General features: G+C 37.6%; 1 protein-coding gene across 1 annotated transcript; it reads left to right on the top strand.

Moving 5' to 3' along the window:
* The first annotated feature begins 6,933 nt into the window (after positions 1-6,933).
* LOC107737877 (pyroglutamylated RFamide peptide receptor-like) lies at positions 6,934-16,916 on the top strand. The gene is made up of 6 exons (XM_016549518.1): positions 6,934-7,234; positions 9,189-9,347; positions 9,528-9,589; positions 10,471-10,703; positions 13,998-14,089; positions 16,444-16,916. Exons 1-6 carry the CDS (start codon positions 6,934-6,936, stop codon positions 16,914-16,916), a joined length of 1,320 nt encoding a protein of 439 aa, XP_016405004.1.
* The last annotated feature ends 1,468 nt before the right edge of the window (positions 16,917-18,384 follow it).

Genomic DNA, 18,384 nt, shown 5'->3' with positions numbered 1-18,384 from the left:
ATTATATAAATTAATACTTTTATTTAGCAAGGATGCTTAAAATTGATCAAAAGTGATGATAAAGGCATTTATAATGTTACAAAATATTTCTATTTCAGATAAATAGTGTTCATATCGATATCAGAATTATATCGTATCGACCGAAATTAAGAAATATATTGTGATATAAATTTTGGCCATATCGTCCAGCCCTAATCTAAACAAGGCATCACTTCAGAAACATGTCTTATAATTGGTGTATTCCATGTTAAAAGAAAAATGGTCACAAAACTGGACAAGCAACCAAAAGAAAAAACTTCTTCCTGCACTACTGACCATCATTCTGGTCAAACTGCCGATGGATTTCCAGGGAACGTTTTTTAGAAGGCGCCCCTGAAAGAAGTTTATGGAAGCAGGTGTCAGATCTAGCTAAGATGCTAAGGAATACCTTCCCATCTGCCACATGGTTGCGAATATTTATTAATCAGAAGGGTTCAACCATCTGTCCCATATACCAGGCTACAAGATATTCACAACCGCACCAAGGAGTAGAAATCGAAATAAAGGAGTTAGCGGAAAGTGCTATGAAATTTGCATCTAATTCTAGTAATGATGCTGTCATCCACATGGAAAAAATGCTGATGTTATTAGGAATGGGACTTTTCCAAATGACAGCAAAGGACAGCATAGTTACAGCAGAGACTGAGACATTAGCGACAGATAAGATACAAACAAACGCCTCATCTGCAAACGACTCAATACACAGAAACCAAGTTCCATTGAAAATGTTTAGGCAAAGAAGAAGCATATGGAAAGCAAGGCCATCGACTGTCTTAACAGATGACGAATCGAAAGAAGGTGATGACAAGATGACTTCAACCATGTCATTCAGTCAAATGGTTTTAAAACCACATAATGCAGAAGATAAAACCTCAAGCATAACAGAGAGCTTCGAGACAGAAAGTACTAAAGATCTTCTGTTGATTACAGAACATCTTGAAATGAATACAAGTGAATTAGAAAATCTGGCCACCTCCAGAAAATATGCAAATACTATCACACTTACAAAACAACAGATGGGAATTACAACAGTGCTGACTGAAACAGACTGTACAACAGAACTGGAGAGACCATCAGCAGAAAATGAAGGAAGTGAGAAGAAAACATCTTCAGGGGGCAAAGAAATCAGGCCAACAGTGGGAGCAGTTCAGGAAACCACAAAATTTGGTCAAAAACACCAGACAAGCTTCAGTGGAATTAGATTAACGATGGCAAAAGCAACATTGGAAAAAGGAAACAGTGTATCTGATATAAAACACAATTATGAGAAAGAATACTCTGCGCAAAGAGAGGACTGGACAGCAATGGACGGAGAAGCTGATCTTGCAAGCAGTCAACCTGACATATTAATGACAAAAGAATCCCGAACAAATAAACCAGTGACACCAACCACATCCAGAAGGAATAAACATACTGCCATGCTGACAGAAAAAGAGACTGGAATGACAACAGAGCTTCCTGAAACAGAATGTACAACAGAAATTGAGTTACAAACACTTGACGATAAAACACCTGTGGAGAGAACACACACCACATATGGAGAAAGACAGTCAAAATATGATGGTTTACGTTCAGAACATTTAAAAACAAAAAGTATAAATGAATTAGTTACATCAGCTCCCTCTAGAGGACATGAAAATACTGCCATAGAGACTGAACTTGAGCCACCGACAACGACAAAACAGAGCTTTCTGAAACAGAATGTACAACAGAAATTGAGACACTAACATCAGAAGATTAAAAAACACCTGTGGAGAGAACGGATACCACATACAAAGAAAGTCAGTCAGAGCCTGGCGATTTAAATACACAACATCTTGAAACAGAAGGAACAAATGAACCAATGACACCAAACACATTAAAAAAATATGCAGATTTACTGGAGACCGAACAAGACAGAAGAATGTCAACGAATCTTCCTCAACCAGAATGTACAGAAATCAACTTATGAACTGCAGAAAAAAGAACATCATTGGAGAGAGCATCTGACAACTGAAGAAAGACAGTCAGAACCTGTTGATTTCATTTCAAACTATATTGAAACAAAAGTCACAAATGAACCAGTGACACCAACCACATCCACAAAATCTGCAGAAGATTTTACAGCGACCAGACAAGAGACATTAATGACAACAGAGGCTCTTGAAACAGAATGCGCATTAGAAATTGAGCTACAAACACCATAAGATAAAACACCTGTGATGTCAACAGCTACCACATATGAAGAAAGAGAGACAGATAATGAAGTTTTAAGATCAGAACATATTGCAACTAAAGGCACAAATGAACCATCAACCCCTTCCAGAGGACATGAACATACTGTAGTGACTGAACAAGAAGTTAAAATCACAACAGAGCTTCAAGAAACAGAATGTGCAACAGAAATCAAATTATCAACACCAGGAGACAAAACACATGTGGAGAGAACAGATACCACACATGAAGAAAGACAGTCAGAATATAACGGTTTACTTTCAGAACATCTAACAAAAAGTACAAATGAACCAGCAAAACCAACCATGTCCACAAAATATGCAGAAGATTTCACAATGAACAGAGAAGAGACATTAATGACAACAGAGACTCTTGAAACTGAATGTACAACAGAAATTGAGTTACAAACGCCAGAAGATAAAACACCTGTGATGACAACAGCTATACCACACATGAGAAAAAGACAGTCAGAACCTGTTAATTTCATTTCAGAAAATATTGAGTCAAAAGGTACAATTGAACCAGCAACACCAACCATGTCCACAAAATATGCAGAAGATTTCACAATGAACAGAAATGAGACATGAATGACAACAGAGGCTCTTGAAACTGAATGTACAACAAAAATCGAGTTGCAAACACCAGAAGATAAAACACCTGTGATGTCAACAGATACCATATCTTCATAGACACTCAAAGATACTCTTAACCTGTTGATTTCATTTCAGAAAAATTTCAGTCAAAAGGTATAAATGAACCAGTGACACTAACCACTTCCAGAGAACATGAACATATGGATACATTGAAAGAACAAGAGATGAAAATGACAACAGGGCTTCCTGAAACGGAATGTACATCAGAAAGCAAATTACAAACACCAGAAAGTAAAACACCTGTGGAGAGAACAGATACCACAGAAAGACACTCAGAACTTGATGACTTAAGGTCAGAAGGTCGAGCAACAAAAAGTACAAATGAGCCAGTGACACCAACCATTTCCAGAGAACATAATGTCACACTGACAGAACATGAAATGACATTAGTGCTTCCTAATACAGGATGTGCAACAGACTCAAAGAGCTCAACAGAAAAACCTGAAGATGTTCTGGAGAAACAATCAATGGAAAGGAAAGAAATGAAGCCAACAATAACAGTGCCAGGGGTGGAAACTCAATCACCACCAAGCATAGAAACAGAAGCGTCATGGCATACAGATGAAGATGGCTGCTTTGGACTAATTCATCGCACCAGCTCTAGGTAGAAAATATGCCAGAAAAAGATGATGGAAAATAGTGATTTAAAGTCAGAACACCTTGCAACTGAAGGTATAAATGAATTAGTTACAGCAAGAAAATGCTGATTTAATTAGGACTGAACATGAGAAAAGAATGACAATACAGAGTCTTGAAACAGAACGTACAACGGAAACACCAGAACACCTGAAAACACCTGTGAAGAGAACAGATACCACACACGAAGAAAGGCAGTCGAAATATGATGGTTTAAGTTCGGAACATCTCGCAACAAAAGGCACTAATGAATTAGTTACATCCACCCCTTTAAGAAGACATGAACACACGGTCATAGTGACTAAACATCAGATAGAAATGACAAGAGAACTTCCTGAAAGAGAATGCACAAAAGAAATTGAGAAACTGACACCAGAAGATAAAACACCACCAAGCAAAGAAGCAGAAGGATCACTGCCTACAGATGAAGATGGTTGCTTTGGACTAATTCATCGCACCACCTCTGGGATGAAAAGATGCCAGGAGAAGATGATTCAAATTATGTTATACAATACCACACCAAAACCACAAGAGCCTTCAACTGTGAAACATAAGCAAGAGACAACAGAGCTATCTTTCATATTGCAGAATACACTGCAATCATCACCTCTGAGTAAATATCAAGAATTCTAAAAAAATTACCCAAAATAATATCAATAAAGTTAATGCTGAAGATGAAAATAATCACTTCTACTATTTCAATGGCAAGTTAAAAAGAGTTGAAAATCATGCACTGGGGCTTGAGAATGATAGCAACACACTAACCAGACCATAGGACAATCATAGTATTCTTGCAGTAAAATTGTAATTACATAAATTATGTAATTGTAGTTATGTAATGTGGAATTAATGATGAAAGGCCCACAGCTGGTCGCATTTTTTTTTTTACATTACATTTACATAGAGATCAAATGAAAGTAACTCTTCAAACAATTAGCTTATTTGTTCGGGGTTCTTTTGTCATTAAAATGTCAGGTTGACTTGTAACCAAGATCAGCTTCTCCATTGCTGTCCAAACTATTTCCTATCATGGGTGTCACTTTAGTGAAAAGTGACGTGACATGTGGCCAAGTATGGTGACCCATAAATAAAGTGCTCTGCATTTTAACCCATCCAAAGTGCACACACACAGCAGTGAACACACACACACCGTGAACACACACCCGGAGCAGTGGGCAGCCATTTTTGCTGCGGCGCCCGGGGAACAGTTGGGGGTTCGGTGCCTTGCTCAAGGGCACCTCAGTAGTGGTATTGAAGGTGGGAGAGAGCCCTGTACATTCACTCCCCCCACCTACAATCCCTGCCGGTACGAGACTCGAACCCGCAACCTTTGGGTTACGAGTCCGACTCTCTAACCATTAGGCCACGACTTCCCCCTTTATATTAAACATATAATGTTACAATTGTAAATATAATTCTAAAGTAAGTAAGTTTATGGCAGCTTTTTTCCCTGTATGTTTCCTGTAACTGAAGTCAAGCTAATTGTAATAATTACAGTATTATTACAGTACAGTAATAATTGTAAATGACCATACAAACTGCATTGTTACTTTTTTGTCGTTGATCTAAGATAGATAACGTTAGACAGAAAGAAAGAAAGAAAGAAAGAAAGAAAGAAAGATGAAGGGGAAAAGTATACTAGATAAGCGTCACAGCCCAGGCTAGTGTTTCTGCTGTAGCTCTGTCAACTGATTATACCTACAGTAGTTCAGTGTTGGACTGTCATTGTTTGACTGTTGTTGTCTTGCAAGAGGAAAGCATGACCGACTAATTCCAGGTAAGAAAATAAATATATAGATAAAACGCGCTAGATGTGCTGAGGAGCAGAATATGGTTTAGAGAGCCGTTCAATAGGATGATGAAGGGAGAAGTTCAAACGAGCGTCGGAGAAACTTTGAAGGAATAACGAGACACCGGATCAGATCACAGCGCGGTGTTTTTGCAATTTGTGTGAAACATCTCTCTTTAAACAGAGAATGGAAACGTTTGCCATTATTTGTATGATCTGTTGAAAGAAAATGTGTGGACTATTTATTAGTTTACTTCATAATATCATCTCGAGTCGCCTGTCTAGATGTGAGGATGATTCGATTTCGCGTGTTTTTTAACATTCGATGTTTTCTGTCGAATCTGTTTACTGTTTGTTTAGTGTTTTACCTGCAGTCGTAACCTTTGACAATATCACTTTTAAGTTCATGCAACATTAGATTAACATTTTATTAACTTTGTTTTCAATTAACGATTATATGGCAGTAAATATCTTAAAATTGATCGTCCCGTATTTGATTATGTTATTATAGAACGTTATTATAGGCTACTTGATATTTACAACATAGATGCATTCATCATAATCGCAATGCTTGTTCAAATCCAAAAATATGCAAACAGTAATTTTCTCTAATGTAAATCAAATTTACTGTTATATAATTACAACATTATAATTTTAAGAGAATATTATATTAATATGGGGGAACGGTGCAAGAAAAGGTGACGTCTCAAGAACTGTACCTCAGTAAACAAAGATTTCAAGTCAATAAGTTACACAAATATGCGTTTTTCTCATATTTTTCGTTTAAATAAAAAAAGGGTGAAAATACTGAGTAAAAGGAGTGCTGTCCTCTAAACTATGATAATATTTTATTTTTATTTTGTGCTTATTTTGAGTAAACTATATATTGACAGGTTTTACCCAAAAGTTTGGACCTTGTTCTCAGAACAAGGATATTCAAATCATCTGAACAGAACCATGTTTCTTCATTTGTCAGCATATTGCAAGATTACAAGGTGAAGATTGACTGAACTCAATCCAGAATGGAGAAAGCAATACAATTACAGACACCTGGACTGTGACGATAACTAAGGATTGTGCGAAAAATGAATCATGAGACGATGTGATATCAAGCATTAGCAAGAAGGAGCTAGAACAGCTAAAGGACATTCTACTGACATAATGAGAGTGGACAGTGGGCCGTTATTATAATGCTGGTATCACACAATTTTTGACTAAAGAGGTTTTTGTCAAGCTGAGTAGCAACCTTACAATAAACACTACAGACTGTCCCAAGTGGCTTAAAATCAATGCTTACAAAGCATGTTCTTAATAGGAATGAGATAAAGGCATGACTGTTTTCAACAACAACAAGGAACAACCATGAAAAATGCCTGTAAGCCATCATTTACAAAGAGAGACAGATCAATACAGCACACATAACCATTCATTAATGTAAAATCAAAGAAATTGTGAAGATCAGACTCCACAGATTGTTAAAACAAGTTGCTAGACCACAATCGCTGCTAAAACCAAATCATCACACATATACTGGTGATTTTCAAACAGATAAAACCCTAGAAGACGATCAGTATGAACCTGACCGCCCATCTTCTGGACCACATGCTGAAGGCTTCCAACCTCTCTCGCTGGCAGTTCATCCAGGAATTCTCCATTCCTCCTCTGGTGGCCGTGCCCAGACTCCCTAGCACCCTGCTTCCAGTTTTTGGTCTGCTCTACGTGCTCATCTTTGGGCTTGCGGTGGTGGGAAACGGGGCGGTGCTGGTTCTCTTATGTCGCAGGAAGGCTCTGCAGTCTCCCAGCACCTTCTTCATTTGTTCTCTGGCACTCAGTGACCTCCTGATATCCATAGTGTGTGTTCCTGCCACACTGCTGCAGCACTTCTTCACCAACTGGTTGGCAGGTAGGCTTAATTATGTTCACGCTTGACAGAAATGTTAGTTTCTGTTATTTTTATGTGTCATAAGAGTCTATATCCATTTGGACACCCAATTCTTCCCAATGTTCCTGTTGCATCAACTTCAACTCTATTACGTGACGGTAAAGTAAAGCTTTAAGGATATATAGTTCATGCATGATCAAAGACACTGACGAGTGAAACACTTGAAGCATTTGACCCCCAGTCCATTTATCTCACAATTCAGTGCTCATAGATGGTAGTCTGTAGTATTGTTCAAAAGGTAAAGGTTTTCTGTGCTTTCTGCATGTTTTTTCCATCTTTCACAAAACTACAATTCAACAACAGTTGAATTAAGCCCACCCAAATGACAGTCTTGCCCACCCAATCAGAATTAGATAAAGATTGCGTAATTTTTTTTTTATGCAGTGATTAAAACCAATCTGAAGTGGACTGTATTTTAAGAAGTTTAAGATATAGCTGGAGACTGCCCCAACAATAATAAAATAACACCAGAAAATTGCAGAATTTTTCTTTTATTTCCTGAATGCAAGTCGCGCTGAATTCACCCGGAGCTTCAGTCTGTTGCAGAAAAGCAGAGGCTGACAACGAGCGAAAACGGGCAGAAATATTTGCGCGCTATTACGGGGAGTTTGTGAGTTACGGGGAGTTTAATAGGCTACATGAATATGTATCATAGCCTACCACTGAAATTACTTGAGCAGTTTTAATGTTTAAAAAACCCGCTCATATAATAATGTGCATGGATGGGGCAAGAGCATAATATAAGCATCTAAAATGCATGTAGGCTATACAGTTCAGTTGAAAGTTTACCCATTTTGGATTACTGTTAATGCTGAATGTAAGAATGAAAACTGAAAGTAAAGAGCTCGTGCGGTGAAAGTTGCGTTCGTTGCAACAGTCGGCTCGACTGTATAAGCAACCATTTTTGGTTCCACAAAGAACCATTCAGTCAAAGGTTCTTTAAAGAACCATCTCTTTCTTACCTTTTTATAATCTGAAGAACCTTCTTTCGCCACAAAGAACCTTTTGTGAAACAAAAAGATTCTTCAGATGTTAAAGGTTCCTTATGGAACCATTTAGACAAAAAAGGTTCTTCTATGGCATCGTGAAGCACCTTTAATTTTAAGAGTGTACATGACTACCGTTGAATGGCCGTCAATGAAAAAAGATGCATTTGCAGCCAGATGGTATAGTTATGACATAAACCAGCAGGATCCAACTGGACCATGTTACCCAGCCAAAACTGAATGCTTGACATAGACCAGAACAAAAAATAATTCAAATATAACCTCAATTATCAGTAATACTCTACAAATCAGGCATAGTTTGCATTGCTTATGCTATTAGTATGCATCAAGTTATGTTTTAGATTCTATCAATTGCAAGAGTCAATGACCTTTCATCTAATGACATCACATAATGAAGGACAGTCATGTCCAGCATGCAACAGGTGAATTATGCCAGTGTGCTTTTGGAATTATGTAGGATCAGTGAGCTGGAAAATAAGAATTAGTAGCTTACAGAAGACTCCTCAGAACTGCTGGGAGAAGATTGCTCCTTAAATCCATGGCAACACAAACCCAATCTGATTTCCTGTATTGTAATTATGAGGAACATTGTGTCAGAAAATGAAGCCTGTTGTCCTACTACACCCCTCTGTCCTCATCATTGTCCATAAAGACCATACATTCACTGCCCACACATTTCCTTCTATTATTTTGAAATTGCTCTGCAAGCCTCGTTGGTATACTTTTTCTTGTATTGTTACGTGTCAACAGTTAAACCTATCTACTGTGTATATATGAAAACAGGTCAGCCGGTTTGTTATTCAATATTGTACACAGTCTTTCATCAGTTCATTTGCCTGCTCTCTAATTCAATAATTGTCTGACTCACCGATTCACTCACTGTGCCTCATTTATTTTTTGACCCACAGGTGATTTCCTGTGCAAGTTAATACCATTCCTACAAGTGACAGCCATTGCGACCAGCATGCTCACCATGACTTGTATTGCTGTAGAGCGTTTCCAGGGAATCCTTTATCCTCTGCATGTCCGCAACAGCTACTTTCTTTGTCATGCCTTCAAGATGCTGGGTGAGTTGTGGAAAGAGAGATTAAAGAAGTTATTGTGAAAAAATGTTGTTGTTGTTGTTTTAATATAATTTAGTTTGTGGACTCCTTGCTGTCCCCAGACCTCACTTTGAAACTGAGTTAGACAATAGTGACACTATAAAAAAATAAACAAAATATTATGTCTTGTCCCTCATTTTACAGTGGTCGTGTGGTTGGTTGCCCTGGCAATCGCGGCTCCTATGTGGTTTGTTCAGAAAGTGGAGGTAAACATGCAACCTCTAGACCACTATTTTTAGATTAAACAAGCAATTTAGAGATTGCTCAAACTCAGGTGCAGAGACATATAATCTAACAGACAAAACTCAAGTCATTAACAGTCAAAGATAAGGAACACAATGAAATAGGGCATAAAAATCAGTATTTAGCTCAAATACTAATATCAGCTAAATCTATCTGAGGAAAGAAAGAAATTTCCTAGTTTTCATTAAGATTATGAAATGCTTTGCAATTATTAAACCAAAAGATTACATGAAAGAAATAGAAAAAAGCGGCTGATGGTTTAACTATAAGCAGAATGTGTCTTGACTCTTTGACCTGTGATTTTTTATTCACTGCAGCTACCACCAGAGATAACAGACACATCAACACTATTAGAATCAAATTAGATGTTGCTATGCTAGAGGAGACCATTGAGGGCTTCAAATGCAATGTCCATTATATATTCATTGATATAATAATGCCTTCCACTTATCATGTTTGTGTTTTTGCTTTATGTTGTCCTTGCATGTGCAGCTTTCACACATTTTTTCCCTCAAAGACATTTTGTATGCATCACTCCAATCAAATGATGATTGATGTCATGCTGTTTTAGGCATTCAGCAGATAAGCTTCATAAGAAGGACAAAAAGCTGCCTTTAACCATTAGCAATGCCTGTCAGTCAGTAAATCAGACCGTTGTAATTCATTTGTGAATTAAAAAGCATCATTATGAGCAGCATTATACAATATTATTTGCTAAACAAATTCATTAGATTGAATATTTGAATATTTAGCTGCCTCTAGAATTCTCTCCATCTGTCTTTTTTTTCAAATAGAAAAGAATGAAGGATTCATATAATAAGTTTCCTCATATTTAACTACCCAGGTGAAATATGACTTTCTGTTTGATGTCCACCACACCTGTTGTTTGGAAGTATGGCCAAGCCAGCACCAGAGGAGATCCTACACTACCTGTTTGTCCGTCCTGGTGTTTCTGGCCCCCTTGACGACCATGGCCATCCTCTACTGGAAGATCATGCGGGAGCTCTGGGGCAAGCACAAAGTACACAACGCCATGTTTCAAACGCTCCCAGGATCTGAAATTAACAAGATTACCAGGTTAGTCTACAACAGGGGGTTCGCTTACTATTTAATTGTTTAGATCATTATTGTCTCAAAAATGAAATTATGCATTAAACAAAACATTAATATTAACTTAACGTCAACCAAAGTTACAATTACAGTAAGAGGCAAAATATACTAAAGGGATACTTCACCCAAAAATCCACCTGATTTTAAGGAGCTTGAGCATTTAAAGGGGTCATGAACATGAATCATGAATCATGAAAAAACATCATAATTTAGAAGTATTAAGCTATTTTCTGTCCTATTTTTAACCCCCAATTACAAAATAAAAGACATGGACATGAACATGAAACAAAAACAAAACCCAAACCCCACATTACACCCCCTCATCAGAACGCTCTGTTTGAATAGGTGTGGAAGATTGTAGACTCGGAAGTAAACGCCCACTGCAATGATTGGCTCACAGTGTACATTCATTCCTCATAGATGGATGCCACTGTGATTTAGGTTTAAAATGCATAAATAACTAAATACATATCAAACGATCTGTAAGAAGTTACAAAGCAATAGTGACCACGTAATGAAAACAGTTATTCGCACTTGCGTTTTGCGACATTAATGTCGGATCCAATAGTCGGCACAGCATCGTGTTTTAGTTTCAATCTTTTCAAAAATCCTGCGTCGAATTGTGCCTCATTTGTAAACACAAGCAGTAATGTTGATCTGCTTCTGCGGAGGCAGTGCTTATCCATACTATTACTTCATAGAGTAGAACATGCCAAAAGCTGTCGTTTTGGCAGACTGCCTTCAATATAAGCTGTTTTTAGACTAACGACAAAGTTTTGAGTTCTGAAACCTACAAGATGTTTTTATAGTACAATGACAAGACCAAGTGAATTTTGATTTCTCAGTTCATTACCCCTTTAAAGCAGCAGAGAGCAAAACTGCGGCACACACTTATAATGAACAGAATGTTATCGTGCACTGGTGCATTAATATAGTTGTCAGTTTTGGTGTTAAACGATAAAATTGTGTCAAAAATAAGTTCTCAATACTAACCTCTTATTTATTGGACTGTAATATAAAAGCAATTACTTTTTTACTTTTTCTTTTGAATATATTAAAGAATGTTTCATCCTTTTTGTCCACATAATGCACAAAACAACATTGGACCCCACTGACTTTCATTGTGTGGACAAAATACACCGTAGTGTTTTTAAAAAAAAAATATTGTCTTTTGTGTTCCACAGAAGAAAACATAAGGGTGAGAAACTAATGAAGAATAAAACATTTTAGGTGAACTATCCTATTAGGTAAAATTATGTAGTATACAAATAATGTAGTATACAAGTAGGCTATATGACTCAACACAATGCATGACTAATTTTGTTGTGTTGTGCTAATTTCGCTGTGCTGTGCTAATTTCATTGTGTTGCGGCTTGTTTCCATTTTGTTGCGGCTTGTTTCCGTTGTGTTGTGCTAATTTCGTTCTGTTGCGGCTTGTTTCCGTTGTGATGTGCTAATTTCAGTGTGTTGCGGCTTGTTTCCGTTGTGTTATGCTAATTTTGTTTTGTCGCGACTTGTTTCCGTTGTGTTGCAGCTTGTTTCCATCATTCTGTGCTAATTTCATTGTGTTGCGGCTTGTTTCCATTGTGTTGTGCACTACTGGGTCACTGTACTCTGTACATCATTAAAGGGATAGTTCACCCAAAAATGAAAATTTGATGTTTATCTGCTTACCCCCAGGGCATCCAAGATGTAGGTGATTTTGTTTCTTCAGGAGAGTACAAACGAAGATTTTTAACTCACACCGCAATGTCCGAACTGTCCTGAGCGCGTTTTCAACAGCCGGTGCAAGACGCGTCTTCTTCTTCTTCTTGCTTTACGGTGGAACGCAGATTTATAAGTGACACTCCTAATTGAGATTGTAGATAGAGTGTCAATGGTCCATTTGAGAGATAGGTGGTGGTAATGCACTTATAAGTCTGCAATCCGCCGTAAAGCAAGAAGAAGAAGACGCGTCACGTGCCGGCTGTTGAGAACGCGCTCGGGACAGTTCGGACATTACGGTGAATCAGAGGTAAAAAAACTATATAAATACTGTTCAGTTCCTTGCACAGACAGATCGTTTCGTGTCTTTACACATCAATGTATCGTCACGAGCCGCAGGGTTTAATTTGGTTTTGTTTGTGTATGTTTTTTTGACTCTCAAAGCCGTGATTCCAATTCACCTCCATTATATGACTGACAGACTGCAACGGTTTGAGTTAAAAATCTCTGTTTGTGTTCTACTGAAGAAACAAAGTCACCTACATCTTGGATGCCCTGGGGGTAAGCAGATAAACATCAAATTTTCATTTTTGGGTGAACTATCCCTTTAAACAGATACCTGTAGTTCACACAAATATAAAAATTCTGTCATCATTTACTCACCCTCATGACATTCCAAATCTGGATGACTTCTGTGCAACACCAAAGACAAAATTTTGGTGACCATTGGCTTCCATTTTGTAAAGAGAGACATTTCTCAAAATATTTTAATTTATGTTCCACAGAATAAAGCAATAAACATGTTTTATGATATGAGGGTGAATTAATGATTACAGAAAATGCATTTTTGGGCAAATGACCCTTTAATGATTATTTTTAAAGGTTTTGCAATGTTGCATCATTGCAAACCCTTAATAAAGTTAACCATGGTTTTACTACAAATAAAACAAAAAAAAACATGGTTACTATAGTTCAATCATGGTAACCACAAAATAACCATAGTTTAACCATGGTATTTGTAGTAAAATATTGGTTTATTATACAAATATTGGTATATTATACAAATGGTAATCAATACACCAAAAAAAACAAAACATGGTTACTACACTTTTCCTAAAACCATGGTTAATATCCATAAGAGATGTAAATACATTAATATGGTACAAAATTATAGGCCGAGCTTAAAATGCAACATTCAGTTTTATAACATTTATAACAGGGTGTCATTGCTCCATCTCTATTCACCAAAGAGCCAGAAAAAGCATGCACAGCATGGATAGCCATGTGATGAGAATCCTTATGATTTTGACAATAAACAACAACAACAACAAAAAAATTATTTGTCCATATAATTCTGCGAATTACACTCTGCTTTTGAAAGGCCTATTTAGCAGATGCTTTGATTGCCGGTATTGAATAACGTCTGCATTGTTGCTCTCGATTCACATGGTCTTGGTAGACTGGTACAAATGAAATGGTGTGTGATTGACGCCCCTGTATTGTACTGTTATTGACATGCCTGTAACAATACACATGTCACATGCCTTCCATTCTCAGGAGGAAGAAGCGTGCAGTAAGAATGATGGCCACCGTGGTGCTGCTCTTTGTCGCATGCTGGGCGCCTTTCCATCTGGTCTCCCTCCGTGTCTGTCAGTCAACTGCTGTCCTTCCTGTGAGAGTACAGTAAACACATTCTCACTTCAGATTCTCTCCTTCTTTTCCACTTTCCTCCTCCTCAACCTTTCGTAGAAGTCAACACCTCGTTCCTGTGAACCTTCGACATGCAATCGTTTGTTCTATTATTCCTCTCACAGTTATCACTATGGCAACTATTGTGAGTTTGGTGTAGTGCTATTGTCTCCATACACAGATTGTGTGATATCACATAAAAATGCATTAATACAGGTGGAGCATTTTATGTACGTATTTTATTCCTTAATTAATATATATAATTCATATAATAATATATAAATATAATTAATATAATTTGTGCAAAAAATCGAAATAACACCAAATATACTTCATAAGCAAGTGCAAAATATCAAGCAAGACTTGTTTCCCTTCCTATTTTTCAGTGCAATTTTCCATCTACACTTACTCCTCAAGGTTTCAGTCTTTTTATGAACATTTTAATACACTGATTTATAAGAAATATAAATTTTTCCATGCCCAGTATTCTGTCCACTCCATTGTCATGTGCACAACACGCAGTACGTTTCTTCTGTTTTTTTCTGCGGTTCATGTGCTTCTCTTCTCAGCTGCAACAAAAGCCATTCGCAAGACAGCATAACCAATTTCTTCTATTTCCAGTGAAAAGACATTCAAAAGCAGACACACTGGAGCCTGTCCGGTATGGAAATGAAGGTTTAAAGAAACAATGAAAAATCATGTGACACTAACATGCTTGCATCTCCAGAGACTCACTTTCTACAGTGTACTGTAAATGAAATAAATAAATGAAAGCACATAGGAATTAAACAAGTGACTTCTTTGTGAGTGAGTGATTGAATCACTGACTTATATGAAACTGATTTGTTTAAAACCACAGATGAAGCGAGTCATTGTATGAGTCATTCTATCAATTTGTTCAAAACATTAAAGAACAAAACACTATGTTTCTCAGAGACGCAGATTGGTTCTGCTGTGGCTTCATTTGGAACTGTTTGCTTTGGTAGAGCAAAAATGCAAAACGTAAAAGGCTGTTCACACCAAGGACGATAACTAACTATAAGGTTTTAATAATCATTAATTCTATATGAATAGGATGGAAGGATATTGTTGGAATCACTTTAGAATATTATTTTTCCAGCTGATGAATGATAAAAAAAATTGCCAGTCAATCATAATTCACCTGATCTTAAAGAGCTTGACCAGTTAAAGTGGCAGAGGACATAACTGCAGCACGTTGTTATAACAGATTGCTATTTTGCATTAGTATGGATGCTAATATAGCTAATATATACTCTAGACCTGGCATTTTTTTAGTCCATTACCCTACATCTTGTGTTTTTAAAGGGGTCATATGACGCGATTTAAAATTTTCTTTGGAGTGTTACAAGCTGTTCATGCATATATAAGATCCGTAACGCAAAGAAAGAAGGCGTGACTTTTATTCTCGCTGTAGTATTGTCGCTGTCGCCGCCATGTCGTGGCGACGCTGTGTGTTTCCAAATATGGCAAGGGGAGTAACATTACGGTCACACGTAGATTGCTATTTTGCATTAGTATGGATGCTAATATAGCTAATATATACTCTAGACCTGGCATTTTTTTAGTCCATTACCCTACATCTTGTGTTTTTAAAGGGGTCATATGACGCGATTTCAAATTTTCTTTGGAGTGTTACAAGCTGTTCATGCATATATAAGATCCGGTAAAGCTGCAAAGACTAAAGTCTCAAACCCAAAGAGATATTCTTTATAAAAGTTAAGACTCGTCCACGCCTTCCTAAAACGCCTCATTTAAACACGCTCCCACATATCTACGTCACTGTGTTGGAAGATTTGCATAACACCGCCCAAATGTTTACGCAAAGAAAGAAGGCGTAACTTTTTTTCTTGCTGTAGTAGCCTTGTTGCTGGCGCTGCTATGTCGTGGAGACGCTGTGTGTTTCCAAATATGGCAAGGGGAGTAACATTACGGTCACACGTTTGAGGTATTCGGCCAATCACAACGCACTGGATGGCTGGCCAATCAGAGCACACCTCGCTTTTCAGAACGATGAGCTTTGTAAAAATCTATGTGTTTCATAAAGGCGGGGCAGAGAGGAGCAACAATAATGTACGGTATGTGGAAAATAATGTGTTTTTTAAACCTTAAACCGTGTAAAAACATTGCATTACACCAAATATAAAATAACATTATTTTTAGCATCGTCATATGACCCCTTTAACACAAAAACCTTAAAAGTCAATCCTGAAGCATTTTATGAAAGTTTTTTCTTGATTTGTAGAGAAATTTCCATTTTATAACTGTACCTTGCATGTCTGTTCTCTGAACCCAGGTCAACTGGACCTGGATCTTGACTCCGAGTTTCTCCTAGTCAGCGTGGTTCAGATCCTGGGATTCAGCAACTCTGTGTGTAACCCGCTGGTTTATGCTGCCCTCAACACCACCTTCAAAAGGGACCTGCTGGCTCTGCTCACTCGAGGATGCTCTGGTGCAAGAGGTTGCTGCTGTAGCTCATGCTCCTGTTGGTTCTGGAGGTGTCACAAACGAGTGGGCATCTCAGCAGTGGAATCCAGACGGGGCCTGGAGACAACATGCAGACAGGGAGGGATCAGATCGTGGAGCAAACCAGCATGGGAGGGTGAACCAGAGAGGCCTACATCTAACATGTTCCCCCCCATGAACCTTCTCAGCGCCATCACACACAAAAAGACCTCCAGTACCATGATACTAAGTGTTATCGACCCTCCACACACAGACAGCACATCAGGGTCTGACCAGCCTCTCACAGGCATACTGGGCAAGTGAATGTCAACAGAATGAGATTGTAATGATACCTGAAACTCATCGACTTAAATGACTTATAAGACAAGAATCCTTCAGGAGCTTTAAACAATCTCAAATATAGCCACGGTTTTTATTTTTTGCTAATGATGTGGATTCAACCTTTGAAGGAAGTTTTTGTTTTTGGAGCTCAGTTAATATCTCCACGATAAGGATGGGAGCAAGTCACCCAAGAAAGAAACTGAGATGGTTTTGAAGTGCTTTCCGTCTTTGAGCTTCTGAAAACCACATATGAACAAGACCAGCTACAGTAGTCCATACTTATACCAGCATTAGTTTTGGTTCCACTCTGAGAAAGACCAAAGACCATATATGTGCACCCTTCCTAGACTGTGGTAAATATTTTCCAGCTGAATTAGATTATTTGTAGAATATGCATCTCATTCATTATTTTCTGCGTGAAATCTGCCTTTACATGAAGAAATCATGATTCACCAGTAAATTTCGTATTCAAATTTCGTATAAATTTACAAAAAATGTAAGAACTGAAACCACACATATGCAAAAATTGCATACTCTGACTAGCGTTATAAACAAGTCAAGATTACATCTTAGATAATTTATCTTAAATGTATAAAAAGGGTCTTGCTTGTTGCACGTGCTCTCAGCGAGAACGCGGCTTTTGATTGCGTCATGTGAGGAGAGTTGCGCGGAAAGTTCTTATATGGAGCTGATTTGGGTGCTTATTGGTGGTGATTGTTAATTTATTAACTTAGGGCACGTGGTCACTCATTTAGAGCACTCCAAATGTATTAACATTAGAATGAAGTACAATTCATATATGTACACACGTTCTCCTGCACGTATAAATACGCAATAAATCCACACAATTATTAGTGAATGAGACCCAGTTTCTTTTAATGCCAGTTTGTGGAGAGCAGCATTAAAGGTTATTTGATGATTGTTTGGCTGTGCTTTTATGTCTCATATCCAGGAGTGTGTGCAGCCTCTTGCTTCAGGGAATGTGGATTCTGTCTCCATGGAAGTTCTTAGAGTCAGCAGGAGCCTGCAGAGACATTTGGAGATGCCCAGCTGAGTGCGGAGGACACACTCTCCATAAAGCCTAATTATTATATCATGACAACTGCAGAGTTTGCTACAGGCAAGATTTTACTATTCAGACAACCTGGAGATAAGAGATTACATACAGACTGGCTGGTAAAACACACGTTTGGCACCTTGATACCTCAGCTCATCATACTATCAGCATCATTACAATGATCATATTTTGAGAGATTGTTTGTTTGTATATTTTTCTATTGCAATGCACATAAAAATAACTCTAAAGTAGCCTAGATGATTTCGTCACTGTATGTCTTAGTTACATTGTGTGACTTTGTAAAATTGCTGTTTATTTTGATGTTTCATGTTAAAAGTCTTAATATGTCACTGCATACCATTCTCTTTTATGAAACATTAACGTTTTCTTTAT

This window comes from Sinocyclocheilus rhinocerous, unplaced genomic scaffold, assembly GCF_001515625.1.
Source record: "Sinocyclocheilus rhinocerous isolate Xijiao unplaced genomic scaffold, SAMN03320098_v1.1 scaffold374, whole genome shotgun sequence".
Taxonomy (NCBI): Eukaryota; Metazoa; Chordata; class Actinopteri; order Cypriniformes; family Cyprinidae; genus Sinocyclocheilus; species Sinocyclocheilus rhinocerous.
Note: the sequence above shows the minus strand (reverse complement) of the source record. Positions and strands in the feature narration are given on the sequence as shown.

What these genes read in the sequence shown, in the direction of transcription:
- LOC107737877 (XM_016549518.1), top strand. Translation starts at nt 6,934, where the DNA reads ATGCTGAAGGCTTCCAACCTCTCTCGCTGGCAGTTCATCCAGGAATTC. An exon ending in TCATGCCTTCAAGATGCTGG is followed by an intron (nt 9,348 to 9,527) that starts GTGAGTTGTGGA and finishes CTCATTTTACAG; the next exon opens with TGGTCGTGTGGTTGGTTGCC. An exon ending in GAAATTAACAAGATTACCAG is followed by an intron (nt 10,704 to 13,997) that starts GTTAGTCTACAA and finishes TTCCATTCTCAG; the next exon opens with GAGGAAGAAGCGTGCAGTAA.